This window comes from Gopherus flavomarginatus, chromosome 1, assembly GCF_025201925.1.
Source record: "Gopherus flavomarginatus isolate rGopFla2 chromosome 1, rGopFla2.mat.asm, whole genome shotgun sequence".
NCBI lineage: Eukaryota > Metazoa > Chordata > Testudines > Testudinidae > Gopherus > Gopherus flavomarginatus.
The window spans coordinates 26739573-26752551 of record NC_066617.1 but is presented as its reverse complement, the minus strand read 5'-3'; the positions used below and the strand labels follow the sequence as shown (position 1 = coordinate 26752551).

Here is a 12979-nt window from a genome sequence, read left to right as displayed (position 1 = left end):
GACTGGTTGAAAAATCAAGTTTTACCTGTGTGAAAAATTGCCAATAAAATGATTTCATTTGAAATTTTTCACAGAAAATGTTGGTTTTCCTATTAAAAAAAATTGAAATTATAATGTGTTTGAATTGAAATTTTTGTTTTGTTTAAAAAATGTATTGAAAAATCAAATTTCACTGAAATCAAACATTTTCTGAAACATTTCTATTTCAATGACTGCATTTTTCTACAAAAAATAGTTGGAATCCATTTTTTTTGACCAGCAGTAGTATTGATGTGAGTGTGGGAGAAGGAAATAAAGAGGTTAGTTTGCTTCATGCTCATCTAAGAGGGAGTTTTGGGAGGTGAAAGGTGACAAGGACAGAGAGGTAGGAAGAAACTTGTTTGTGGAAGGTCTTGAAGGAGCTTGAATTTGATGAAGGTGACAATAGGGAGAAAGTGTCAGGATTTGCAACAGAATTTTGGCCATTGGGTGTGCGGATGAGGTGCGTGTCAGGATTGAGATGCTTGAAAATAGAGATCTTCTGAAATTGACCTTAATTCTTAATAAGACAAACTCCCATGCTGACCTCTATCCCAAATTTAATTAACCAGCAAACACCTGTATTGGAGAGAAAATAGCCTGTGTTTTATTCATGTATCATAAAGCAGGTGATGTGATTACTATAATATTTTATTTACTGACATTATAAAGATGTCATGTTATTTACCTTCACATTTTCTAAAAATCAGCTTGGAGACATACATTTCCTGCTTTGCATATCACAATGACATAAATCAACTTAAGACTGTTAACCTTGCCAGTAGGCAATGAGATGGGATTTATATCTTACTTCAAATGAGAACAACAGGATATACTTTAAACTGCACCTGACAAACACTCCTGACTACATGTGACAGAGAAGTGCTGAGATCTCCTATTCACTGGCCATCATGCTCATGCCATAAGCAGCGGGGGACCCCATGGCTGCAGGTGTTGGCATTGCTATTGTGTAACCCCAGTCTTTGACTCCCACAGCTTTTTCCATTATAGGACTCCACATCCATCACTCTAAAGCGTTATATTATAGGACTGAGTCAGTTCCTACTGCACCCCAAGAGATGCATCTGGATTTAATTGTTTTACTCTGCATACACACAAAGATCTACAGACAAGCCACTGGCAGAACTGATGCCTTAGAGAACAATTCTGATTGGACTTTCTTGTGTGTTCCATGTAATTGAAACATAAACAATGTCAGAATAGAAATATCTCCTCTAATTTATGAAAGCCAGTATATAGCCATCTGGATTTTTATATCAGGATCAAGAGGAATGTCACATGATATTTAGACACAAAGTTTGTCTTCAGTGCAAAATATTGAGTTTCTCATCCATATAAAGTCAGCTCCCTAAAACTGAACATGGCTAACACGATAAATCAGGTGCTTGTCTCAATACATAAACTTTCTCACTATCTCTGCAATTATGCCATGAGAAACTCCCCTGTAAGTCATCTGCCAGTAGGGAGCTCCTGGGTACATAGCAACTACAGGAGCCATGTTGCCGAGGTGTAAGGAAAAGAGAAATGATTGTGAAGTGGAGAGGCTAGGAATTATAGCAAAGATTGAAATTTCCTGCCCCCTTTAGAGGATTTTCCTATCTAGGGGATGATCTAGACCTATCATATTATGAAATACTTTTAGATAGTTATTCTATTCCCCTCTTCCTACCCATTCTGTAGTACTAATTTGTCTAAACTATATATATATATATAGAACTTTTCCACCTAAGACCATCCCTCTTCTCTGAATTCCCTCCAGTGTGCTGACTAGAGTTGGGCAAGTGTTTTCAGAATAATAGTTTATTTGCTGAAAGCTGCATTTTTGGGTTATGTGGTGTTGTGGGGTGGCTCTCTCTCAGGGTATGTCTACACTACGAGATTATTCTGATTTTACATAAACCGGTTTTGTAAAACAGATTGTATAAAGTTGAGTGCACGCAGCCACACTAAGCACATTAATTCGGTGGTGTGCGTCCATGGTCCGAGGCTAGCATTGATTTCTGGAGCGTTGCACTGTGGGTAGCTATCCCATAGTTCCTGCAGTCTCCCCCGCCCATTGGAATTCTGGATTGAGACCCTTAATGCATGATGGTGCAAAAACAGTGTCGCGGGTGATTCTGGGTAAGTGTCGTCACTCATTCTTTCCTCCGTGAAAGCAACGGCAGACAATCATTTCATGCCCTTTTCCCCCGGATTGCCCTGGCAGACGCCATAGCACGGCAACCATGGAGCCTGTTCAGCATTTTTTTACTGTCACCGTATGTCTACTGGATGTTGCTAACAGACCTTTGCAAGATAGCAGAGACAGTTATCAGTTGTTCTGTACCGTCTGCCATGCCATTGTAAATTGGTGATGAGATGACGGTTATCAGTCGTTCTGTACCGTCTGCAGCTGTCATGGGCGCCCCTGGTTGAGGTTGGCCGGGGGCGCAAAGACAAAAATGGGAATGACTCCCCGAGTCAATCCCTCCTTTATGGTATCTGAAAATAGAGTCAGTCCTGCCTAGAATATGGGGCAAGTGTACTAGAGAACCAGAGAGCACAGCCGCTCCGTGTCAGATCCCGCAGAAATGATGAGCTACATGCCATTCTAGGGGGTGCCCCTGCAACAACCCCACCCGTTACTTCGCTGCTCCCCCAACCCTCCTGGTTACCGTTGCAGTGTCCCCCCATTTGTGTGATGAAGTAATAAAGAATGCAGGAATAAGAAACACTAACTTGTTAGTGAGATAAAATGAGAGGGAGGCAGCCTCCAGCTGCTATGATAGTCCAGGCAGTACAGAATCTTTTCTTTACACATGAAAGGGAGGGGGCTGATGGAGCTCAGCTCCCAGTTGCTATGATGAAGACGGTTACTAGCCATTCTGTACTATCTACTGGGAATGACCGGGAGTCATTCCTATTTTTACCCAGGTTCCCCCGGCTGACCTCACCTGAGGCCAGCCAGGAGCACTCACGGGTGATGATGACAACGGATAGCAGTCATATTGTACCGTCTGCCACGGGGGAGGGGAGGAGAGAGGATACTGCTGTTCATTGCCGCAGCATCGCGTCTACCAGCAGCACGCAGTAGACATAAGGTGACATTGAAAAAAGTCAAGAAACGATTTTTTTCCCTTTTCTTTCATGGGGGGAGGGGAGTAAATTAACGAGATATACCCTGAACCACCCCAGACAATGTGTTTGAACCTACAGGCACTGGCAGCTCAGCCAAGAATGCAAATACTTTTCAGAGACTATTGGAGACTGTGGGATAGCTGGAGTCCTCAGTACCCCCTCCCTCCATGAGTGTCCATTTGATTCTTTGGCTTTCCGTTACGCTTGTCATGCAGCACTGTGCTGTGGACTCTGTAACATAGCCTGGAGATTTTTTCAAATGCTTTAGCAGTTCGTCTTCTGTAGTGGAGCTGTGCTAGAACAGATTTGTCTCCCCATACAGCGATCAGATCCAGTATCTCCCGCACGGTCCATGCTGGAGCTCTTTTTGGATTTGGGACTGCATCGCCACCCGTGCTGATCAGAGCTCCACGCTGGGCAAACAGGAAATTAAATTCAAAAGTTTGCGGGGCTTTTCCTGTCTACTTGGCCAGTGCATCCGAGTTCAGATTGCTGTCCAAAGCGGTCACAATGGTGCACTGTGGGATACCGCCCGGAGGCCAATACCGTCGATTTGCGGCCACACTAACCCTAATCAGATATGGTAATACCGATTTCAGCACTACTCCTCTCGTCAGGGAGGAGTACAGAAACCAGTGTAAAGAGCCCTTTATATTGATATAAAGGGCCTCGTGGTGTGGACGGATGCAGCGTTAAATCAGTTTAACGCTGCTAAAATCGGTTTGAATGTGTAGTGTAGACCAGGCCTCAGTCTTTCCTGTTGAAGCTGTTCCACTCTGTATAAATAATTAAATATTCATTGACACAGGGACTGGCACCCCCACCTTGGCAAGTGTCCTAACCCCAGGCTCTCTGTGGTGCAGTGACTATTTAATTATTTATACAAAGAGGAATAGCTTCAAGAGGCAAGACTGAAAGGATACCCTATAGCCAGGGCAGTCATTTGAAGTATGAGAGACCTATGTTCAAAATCCTGCTCCAAATTAGGCAGAGTGAGGACTCTTCCCATACCCCATGAAAGTGCTCTAACCACAGGGGCATAAGGAGGGGCACTACCACCTCCTCTTCCGGCGGTTTTTGTGACTGGCATTCTACATTTCCTTTTATTTTAATAAAAAAGCAGCTAAAATCCACAATTCAAAACAAAATATTTTATTGTACCCAAATCATTTTTCTTTCATTAAGAAACCCAAAAAGTTTTCACTTCAGATTGATGTGAAGCAATTTTTTTTTCAGTTCAGCCAGCAAACGGAAAAATTGATGATTTGTACAGCTCTAGAATTAACACGTTGTTTGCACTGAAGTGCCTAGAATAAATTCAGTCAAGTTTCAGTCCAACCAGTGATTTTTAAAATGGGACTGTCCCCTTCCTTGTTTGTGGCATGAAAACTCTGTGTAAACAGCCCCAAACTGCATTTTTTGGTCACAATATCACCTTTCAAGCTCACTTAAGCTGATAACTTGTAAAAAACTAAGTTTGGGCTAACGGTGGTATTCACAATTAGTGGAGAGTTTTAAAGGTAGGAGCAGCTTCAGTGCCTATTTTTTTATGGATATTTTAAATCTGTACACGTGACAGACTGTAGCAGCTTGACAAATACAATAAAAATGATTTAAGCATATCACACAAACATTGAAATCCTGGCTGCATCCTGTACTACATACCCTAGCTGGGAATGTAGTGATGACTGAATCACATGTGGGGATCTAATGCTGGTGATAATTAGGCTTCTCTTACATGAGGAGAAAAAAATTCAGTCACTGGGGGTTTAGAAGTTTTCTGCACTGCAGTTAACACCCTGCAAAACTGGCATTAAAATATAAAAGCCATAGTAGCTAACATTTATAATTTCTGTATTTCCACTCTCTGCAGTCTTTAAGTAGAACATTCACACCAGACATATACTGTACTTAAAAACAGCAGTTGATGACCTGTCATAACCGTACTGGTCCAAAAAGCAAACTGCAGCACTAGACACAGATGGTAAGATTTAAAAACTGGTTAATTAAATAACGTTGAAATTATAAAGTGGGTGTGGGTGTGGGTGTATATATACCCCCCCGCACATGCAGTTCACACTTACATACATCCGTCATCCAAAAGTGAGCATTTACCAGCAATTACCACATAAAAGCATCTGAGATACCACAGTGAATTCATATTCTAAGTTAAGGGAAATGCTGCTGTCTCACAGATACAATAATCAGGTAATTATTGCTAAATACTGTTTTTTAGGGTGACACCTGTGTATGTGATATATTTTATTACTGATAGTATGTACCTCATATATGGAGGTGATATCTCTGTGATTTACTGCATTCATCATGCACCTTTACCTGCCACTCTTCTCACTAATCCCTCTACCTCAGGATTATTTCTAATATTAGAAACGTTGGAGCAGCTTCAAGCAACCACCATTTTTTAACTTATCTGCCACATAAATGTTTTCTCCTTTCCCTCACAGAGGTGGAATTGCCACTCTATCCCATGCTAAATTACACTAGCCATAGGCCCAGGCTGAACAGTCGTTGCCCAAAGTCACACAGCAGGTTAGTGGCAGAATAGGGGCAAGAAGCTAGACCTCCTTAGTTTCAGTTTTGAGATCTAACACCTGGACCATATTCTGTGCCCAGACATAAGTTGCCTATTTGCTTGCCAAATGCCTTTGAATATGTACAGCAAGGATATCTGAAGGCACAATAGCGAACAGAGTATTTTGGGGCCATTTGGAAATGTAGCCCTTAATGTCTGGATATGTTCACTGCAAAAGACAAAAACTCAGGCTTTTATCTATCTTAGTAAGTGCAGTGAAACTTAAATGAAAGAGTCTAGGTGTGATCTGAAAAACATAGTTTGTTGTGATCTACCAGTGTCAGAAATGAAAAATAGCCACCTGGTGCATTTCTTCCTTTTGTGCTGGGCGTTATGGAATGCAACTGAGTAATCTCATTGATAATATATATTTTATTCCACATGTTCAATATGAGAAAAAGAATAAATGAATCAGTTACAGTGATTGCAGTAAATCAGAATGTATTATAAAACTGTAAGCATCCAGAAAGGTACATGAGATTGATTTGGGTGTTTGTAACTGTGTTTCAGAAGTTCTGCCAGGGTGCAAAAGATCTAGAATACTGTGATGTCTCTTACTGCTTTCAACTGACAAATGAAACTGTCAAAGCTTTGGCATTTAACTGCCACCAACTTACATCCCTCAACATAGCTGGTTGCCACAAGGTATGTATAAGAGCTGGGAAGGGTAGTTCCATAAATGCTATTACATAAAATGAAATAATGTAGCATTCAGACATCTGACTTGCTGATGTCCACATTTTGCAACCATCCTATAGCTTATTCTTCAACATTAAAAAAGTTAATTATGTTATATATACTAATCACCAAAAATTAAAACCAATGAACTAACATTGACTTTCTGAATATTGATCTGGTCACAAATTTTCAATGCACCTACATGATTTAGGAGCCATGGTTCCATTGATTTTCCATAAGAATTAAGCTCCCAAGTGCCAAAGTCACATTTGAAAATGGGACATAGGCACCTAAGTCACTTAAACATTTTGAAAATGTTACGTATAGTTAGTATATTATTATCTGTGTGCATATGTTACTCATGAGGGAATTCTGTGCCCAAAAAATTAAAATTATGCACACAATATTTTAAAATTCTACAAAATTCTCCAAATTTTATTTGTCAGTAAATAAATGTGGCTCCAGCTTGGCAGTGGGGAGCACAGGCCACTGGCTGCATTGAGGTGAGAGATCACCCTGAAGCCCCCACATCCCCCAGTACAGAGACTCAGCAGTGAGGCTGCACCTGACCCTGACAGTGCAAGAGCTGGGCCTTCACCAGAAATGCCCCAGGGCCCTGTCCCTCTGCAGCAGGTGCACTAGGTGTGGGTGGGCAGGCTCAGCCCAGAAGGATCCAAGTGTGGAGGGGCTTAGTGTGAGGGGATCCAGGTGTGGGGTGAGAGGTTTCTCGGTGGGGCAATCTGGGTGCGAGTGGCTCAGTGGGAGATCTAGATGCACAGAGGCTCATTGGGGTATTCCTGATGCAGGGCCAATGGGACTCTGCAGGGGATGTAGGTGAAGGTGGTTGGAGTTCGGGGGGAGCTAGATGTGGGGAGATGGGGCTCAGTGGGGGGGTCTGAGTGTGGGAGGGTACAGGTGCTGGGGGGTGGAGCTTGATGGGGTTGGGGCCAGGTGCAGCTGGTTGGGGATCGAGGGGGGGTCTGGGTGTGGGAGGCTTGTCAGAGGGGTTCAGGTGTAGGGGAGTAGGGCTTGTCAGGGTGAGAGTTCGATGGGCTTGCTTAACGGGGGAGCCCCAGCTGCTGCCAAGGGGAAGTCGTATGCCTGGCTCCTGCTTCCCCCTGCAATTCCACTATCCCCTATCTTCTTCATCCCCCTCCCCTCACTCCCACATTCCCCTCCCCCATCCCATTCCACCCCTTTCCTTCCCCACTGCCTCTTCCGCCCTCATCTCCCCTTCCTTCATCCCCCCCACCCTTTACCCAGCTCCCTTGTGCGTTGCACAGAATAGAAAACTGGAAGGCTCCCAGCACACAGAAGGGGAGCACAACTCTATCACTAGGACCCAGGAGGTGGTGTTCAATTGCAGAGTCAGCAGAGTGAGGAGACAGACCTCCTTCAGCTGGGCAGCTGTGTGCTTGCAGAGTGTGGGGGGCAGTGGCATGTAATCCCTTGTGCCCCCTCCCCATGCCTCACCTCTCTTTGGAAGGAGGCAATCCTCCCCGTGTCCATGGTCACCCCTGGCCCTCCCTCCCCCCCGCCACCACCCTCCTCACCCCACACTCGGCTTCCCTTTGCCCCTGCTGTTTTCTGCAGGGAAACACAGGAAATCTGCGAGGAGCCGTTTTCTGCAAGCACACAGTCCTACAGAATCCACCCAAGAGTAATATGTGTTACAGTTGTGGGCTGTGTTCTATTTGGTGTATTGACAATGGATTTTGTGTATTATTATACATACTCAGATATTGAAGTTTGCTTCAGTGAAGTTGCTGAATTACTTTTATTCTGTATTTCTAGTTATTTACACATTTTAATTAAAATCATTTCCAGTTACTAATTTATTTAAATAAGACTCATCACTGACGTAACGTCATTCAGCCTCACCATTATCTTGTACAGTGATGTGACAGTTTTCCATATCTTTTGTAGTATCTCTTTAGCTAAATCCTAGGATCGCAGTGCTCTGTTTTGCCCCAACTGAACATGGGTTCCATTTGCATTTTACTGCTAACATAAATACCTAGGTCATTTTCATTAGTCCCAGTACTTACTCAGCACATCTGCTCCCTGTGTGTATTCAATCATATCTGCTTGCTTGCTTGAGTAATAACAGTAGGTATTTACTGCATTCTAGCAATAGCCATCCCAATGTAAGTTTAAAAAAAAGTTTGTGTCAGCAAATATTTCCCTCTGCAGAAGGAGTCCTGCTTCTATGGGGGAGGTTTTAAAAAGTGCTCGTGTTGGCCTAATTTTGCTCCCACAGAAGTCAATGGTTGATGCTGAATCCTTTTAAAAGCTATCCTCAGCCATTAGCAATTAAATGCAATGGCCAAAATGTCAGCTCCAGAGGTACCTCATGTTCCTTCCCTTCTCTTAAATGTTCCATTAACTTTTCAATAATAATAATAATAAACAATATTGCTAAACATGGCAATCTGCAGGCAGAGAGATCGTCCCATACTAAGTGAAGATAGACACTTGCATCCCACCACATTCCTCCTCTCCCCACCCTGTGTCCATACATCTTCTCCTTAAAAAGATTATGAAGTAAATCTGGTACCTGTTCACAGTCTAGGATATTTGGTCTCCAACATCAAGAATCGTTCAGACAAACCCATACTGGATCTTGTAAGCCTTCTGTTGGCTTTAACCCAGTTAGAAACTCTATAAAGTACTATCAAATGGGGGGCCTTTGGCAATCACCAGCATAAGTACAGAGTATCTAGCTGCCAAGTAGGAAATATTTTCCACTCAGACACTATTTAAGAATGATCAGAAAAAGACTAAAGCAAGATCTAATCTCCTGTTCTAAGAGGGACAAGTTAGTGTGCCTGGCAGAGTCTCAGCCTGCAATATCAGCTATATAAAAAGAACTGAATAAACACAAAGGTCATAAAGAGAAACATAGGAACTGTAATTTATGAACTTCACTTCCCAGTAAGAGTGCTGTGGGATGTGCTCTGGAAACTGGGACATTCCCAGAAAACTAGCACAGCTGACCACTGTAATCCTTTTCATATTGAAAAAACATAGACTTTAGTGAGAGCACAGTTGGGCTCCCTGTCATCTATATCTCTATACATACATTTCTAGGACATGTAGAACAATCATCTTCCAAACATTGCTCATTTCACTAAAAAACTCAGCATGCAGTTTGCATATAGCACAGTCACACCTCCTTGTGTAATCTGTGAGTTCATAAAGCCAATTCAAGGAATAATTGTTAAATAGTTTTATAAGAAAGAAAGAAAGAAAGAAAGATTGTTGTGGACAGCAAACCACATGAATGAGAAAAAATAGTGAGGGCTGAAAATGAATCCCTGGTTGAATGAATAAGCCAATTAAATAATGACTATCTAGAGATACAGTTCAATGGACAGATGACCTCTGACATGAACAGGATTGGTGTATGTGACTAAAATAGATTTCTCTGTATAGGACCTGATCCTGCATCTATTTAGGTCGGCAACCAAACTTCTGTTTACTTTGATGCAGAAGCAAGCCCATTCTGAGTCAATTGCAGGACTTGATGACCCTGAGGAAAGGTGTTACAGAACTGCATCTCCCCAGGTGGAGCTCCAGGAGGGACTGCATGAAGGGATAGTGCACTGGCTGTCCAGCTTTGTGGGCTACTGTGGATGGGAAGGGGAGACTCCTCTCCTCTTTGTCCCTGTTAGACTCCCATGATCACAGGGACTGAGATTGTTCCTGGCCCTTTCACAGGAAGTACGAGGGTATGGAAGGCTACTCCTCATTCCACTCCATTTGAGCCATGGATAATCTGGGCTTGATTGAATACCTATTAGAGGATTTTTTTGCATTCATCAAGATTCCTTTAGATTTTAGGCCCCAATTTAATCAGGTGCTTAGCCACTTGCATAACTTTAGGCATAAGTATTCCCTTTGAAGTCAGTGGGGCTACTCACATATTTAAAGTTACACACATGCTCAAGTACCTTGCAGAAATGAGGCCTTATATGGTGCCCAAAGCAAACTTCAGTTTGCATTACTAGTGATCAGTTCCAGCTCAGACTATGGAACTGTGAAGTGAAGCTGAATAGTTGTGTCTTGGACAAACTGTAAGGCACCCTAGGCTATAAACAAAAGCAGTCACAAGACAACACACATTTATGATAAGTACTGAAATATGAAATAGGTGTTATTAAAATTCTTTCTCCCTGTAGTTAACTCTAAAATGGTTCAGTCTGACAGTTTAAATGGAATAATCTGAGAAAAGTTAATCCTACCAGATGAGATGTGCTATATGCAAAATTATGGGGTTGGGAGTATTGAGCCATTTCAGACTTCTGATTAGCTGAAACATCCCTACATGCTTTGGAATGTACTGGAATCATATTTAACCGACACCAAATATACTCCCAACATTTAACTGTTACTTATAGTCTTTTTCATCTCCTACTTCTAATAGTCAGAATTTATCTGTTCCATACATTTCATGTCCTATGGGGCACTTTTCAATATAATCTTCCAGAAATGATACACTTCAAAATTTTGAGTTGGCTGTTGTGTTGTGTTTTTTCTTTGGAATCTCCAGCAGTCTTCTAATTTCTGTATGTGTATTTCTTTTGCTTGATTTACAGATGACAGATTTGTGTGTTCAGTATTTGTCAGGAGTCTGCCATTATCTCCACTTCTTGGATATCTCAGGCTGTATACATCTTACTGACAAAACACTAAAGTACCTTTGGAAAGGTTGTACGCAACTCCGGATTCTTAAGATGCTGTACTGCAGAAATATTACCAAGTAAGATGTTGCTTCCTGGGCCAAAACTTGAGAGATCAGTGTAAAATTTGAATGAGTACAAATATCATTGTCATTACTAGTTTCATTAAGAGTAGGCCAAAACATGGGATTTTTTATGAAATTGGAATTGAAATGTAAAGTGATCTAAGTCACAACCTGGTTGACTCCCCCTCTAGATGGAGACCAGTTTGGTGTGAGTGGTCCCAACCACTGGTGGGCAGAGCCAGGTCATTGTTCCTAGCTCTGAGGCCTCAGAAGCACAATCCCAGATCCAGATCCCACGTCTGCCACCTTTCTTTGGAACATGGGGCTCCACAACCCGGCCACCTTCACCCTGAAACCAGTGGTTCAGACCTCCTGAGCCTCCAGATGTTTATACAGGTTCCTTTATACATTGCTCCTGTGGGCAATCCGAACTTCTTGATTAAGACTTTCAGGGGCAACATGACAGCCTAGCAAGGAATACAGGCTTAGCCAAGGAATTTCTTAACCACTGTCATTTTTATGCTGAAGAACCCACTAGAGAGTTAGTTCTTTGCTGCTCCATCCTTAGTCTGATTTTACCCCATCAGTGACTCGGAGGTCTGGTCAGTGTTTCAGGCAAAACAGACCTTCCTGCTTTCTCTCTTCAGCCTGGTCTTCTAGCTTGTGGTGGTGGATGGCCTCCCTTCTCAGATAAGCCCCCTTTTTATTCTAGTCTTTGACCTTGTTTTGCCATATGCAGGCTTGGAAATTTTAGCCCCCATCATGCAAGCCCTACGTGAAGATAACTATTGTCCCCTGAGATTGGCCAGTCATTGAGAGTCACTCAAGTTGATGGCCCTTGAGACATATTTTGATAGTCCTCTCTGAGGTGTCCCACACACCCCAAAGCAAGATAGTGTCCGGAAGAGAATGGCCTTGTCCAGTTCAAGTTGTTTTATTTATTCAGTACAGAACACAGAACACAAAATGGATAGAGGCCAGGGTACAAAAATGGAAGTAATGAAACAAAACTGAGTTCACAGTTTGGTACGCACATATCCCACTCTGTCACAATATAGTTCCACATTTAAAAAAAACTTAATGTTGTATCTCAATACCTGTTCTGGGAAGTTGACAAAAAGCTACATTCACTTTCCAGGCAATAACCTCTGCAAAATCTTAATCACAGTCCAACAATTCTTCTTCGTATGGCTGATGTAGATGTAAAGCAGCTACTATAATTTTACATTTAGATGGTTAAGCCAGATAATTGCATCTGGAGTAGCAGAGTGTATTGCTGTGATGCTTCCTTCGTATTTGGGAATTGGGCATTGAGTTGTTCCCTGATCTGTTCTCTGATCTGTTCTGGGTGACCACAGTCACACACTGGAGAGTTTTAATTTTCCATTTTTGCAGCAAGTATCTGCATCTGCCATGGTGTGTGCCAATATGGTTTAGGGTTGCACATAAGCTTTGCAGAAGAAACTAGAGATCTTCCGAGTCGTTTGTTTGTGACTTCTTGTGAACTCAGTTCGGCTTTCCAAGCTTCATCAGGGTTGAAGTTACAATATAACCATGATTCTACATATATTAATTGTGATTGAGATTTTTAGCAGTGACAATAGGAAGAATGATAGTGTTATTATTGAATTTCATGGACTATTTTTAACGTTCCATGCACTTCATTCACCACTTTCATAATTTCAGCTAAGGAATAATAAGCAGAGACTTGTCATATATAATATACCACTCACCAATAGCCCCAAATTCTCTTTTTCCATACTAACCAACTGCTATCATTAAGGATCTTATTCAACCCCAATGTT

General features: G+C 42.1%; 1 protein-coding gene across 5 annotated transcripts in view; it reads left to right on the top strand.

The window, feature by feature from the left end:
• FBXL13 (F-box and leucine rich repeat protein 13) overlaps nucleotides 1-12979 on the top strand; it is a 183904-nt gene that overhangs the window by 163914 nt on the left and 7011 nt on the right. For 4 of the 5 annotated variants that reach the window (XM_050925534.1, XM_050925516.1, XM_050925507.1 and 1 more), the window contains 2 exons: nucleotides 6260-6394; nucleotides 11026-11189. In XM_050925534.1, the coding sequence (XP_050781491.1) occupies nucleotides 6260-6394; nucleotides 11026-11189 (299 nt within the window). Of the gene's footprint in view, nucleotides 1-5621; nucleotides 5707-6259; nucleotides 6395-11025; nucleotides 11190-12979 lie in introns of those variants that run through there. The other variant, XM_050925542.1, reaches the window with a different exon arrangement.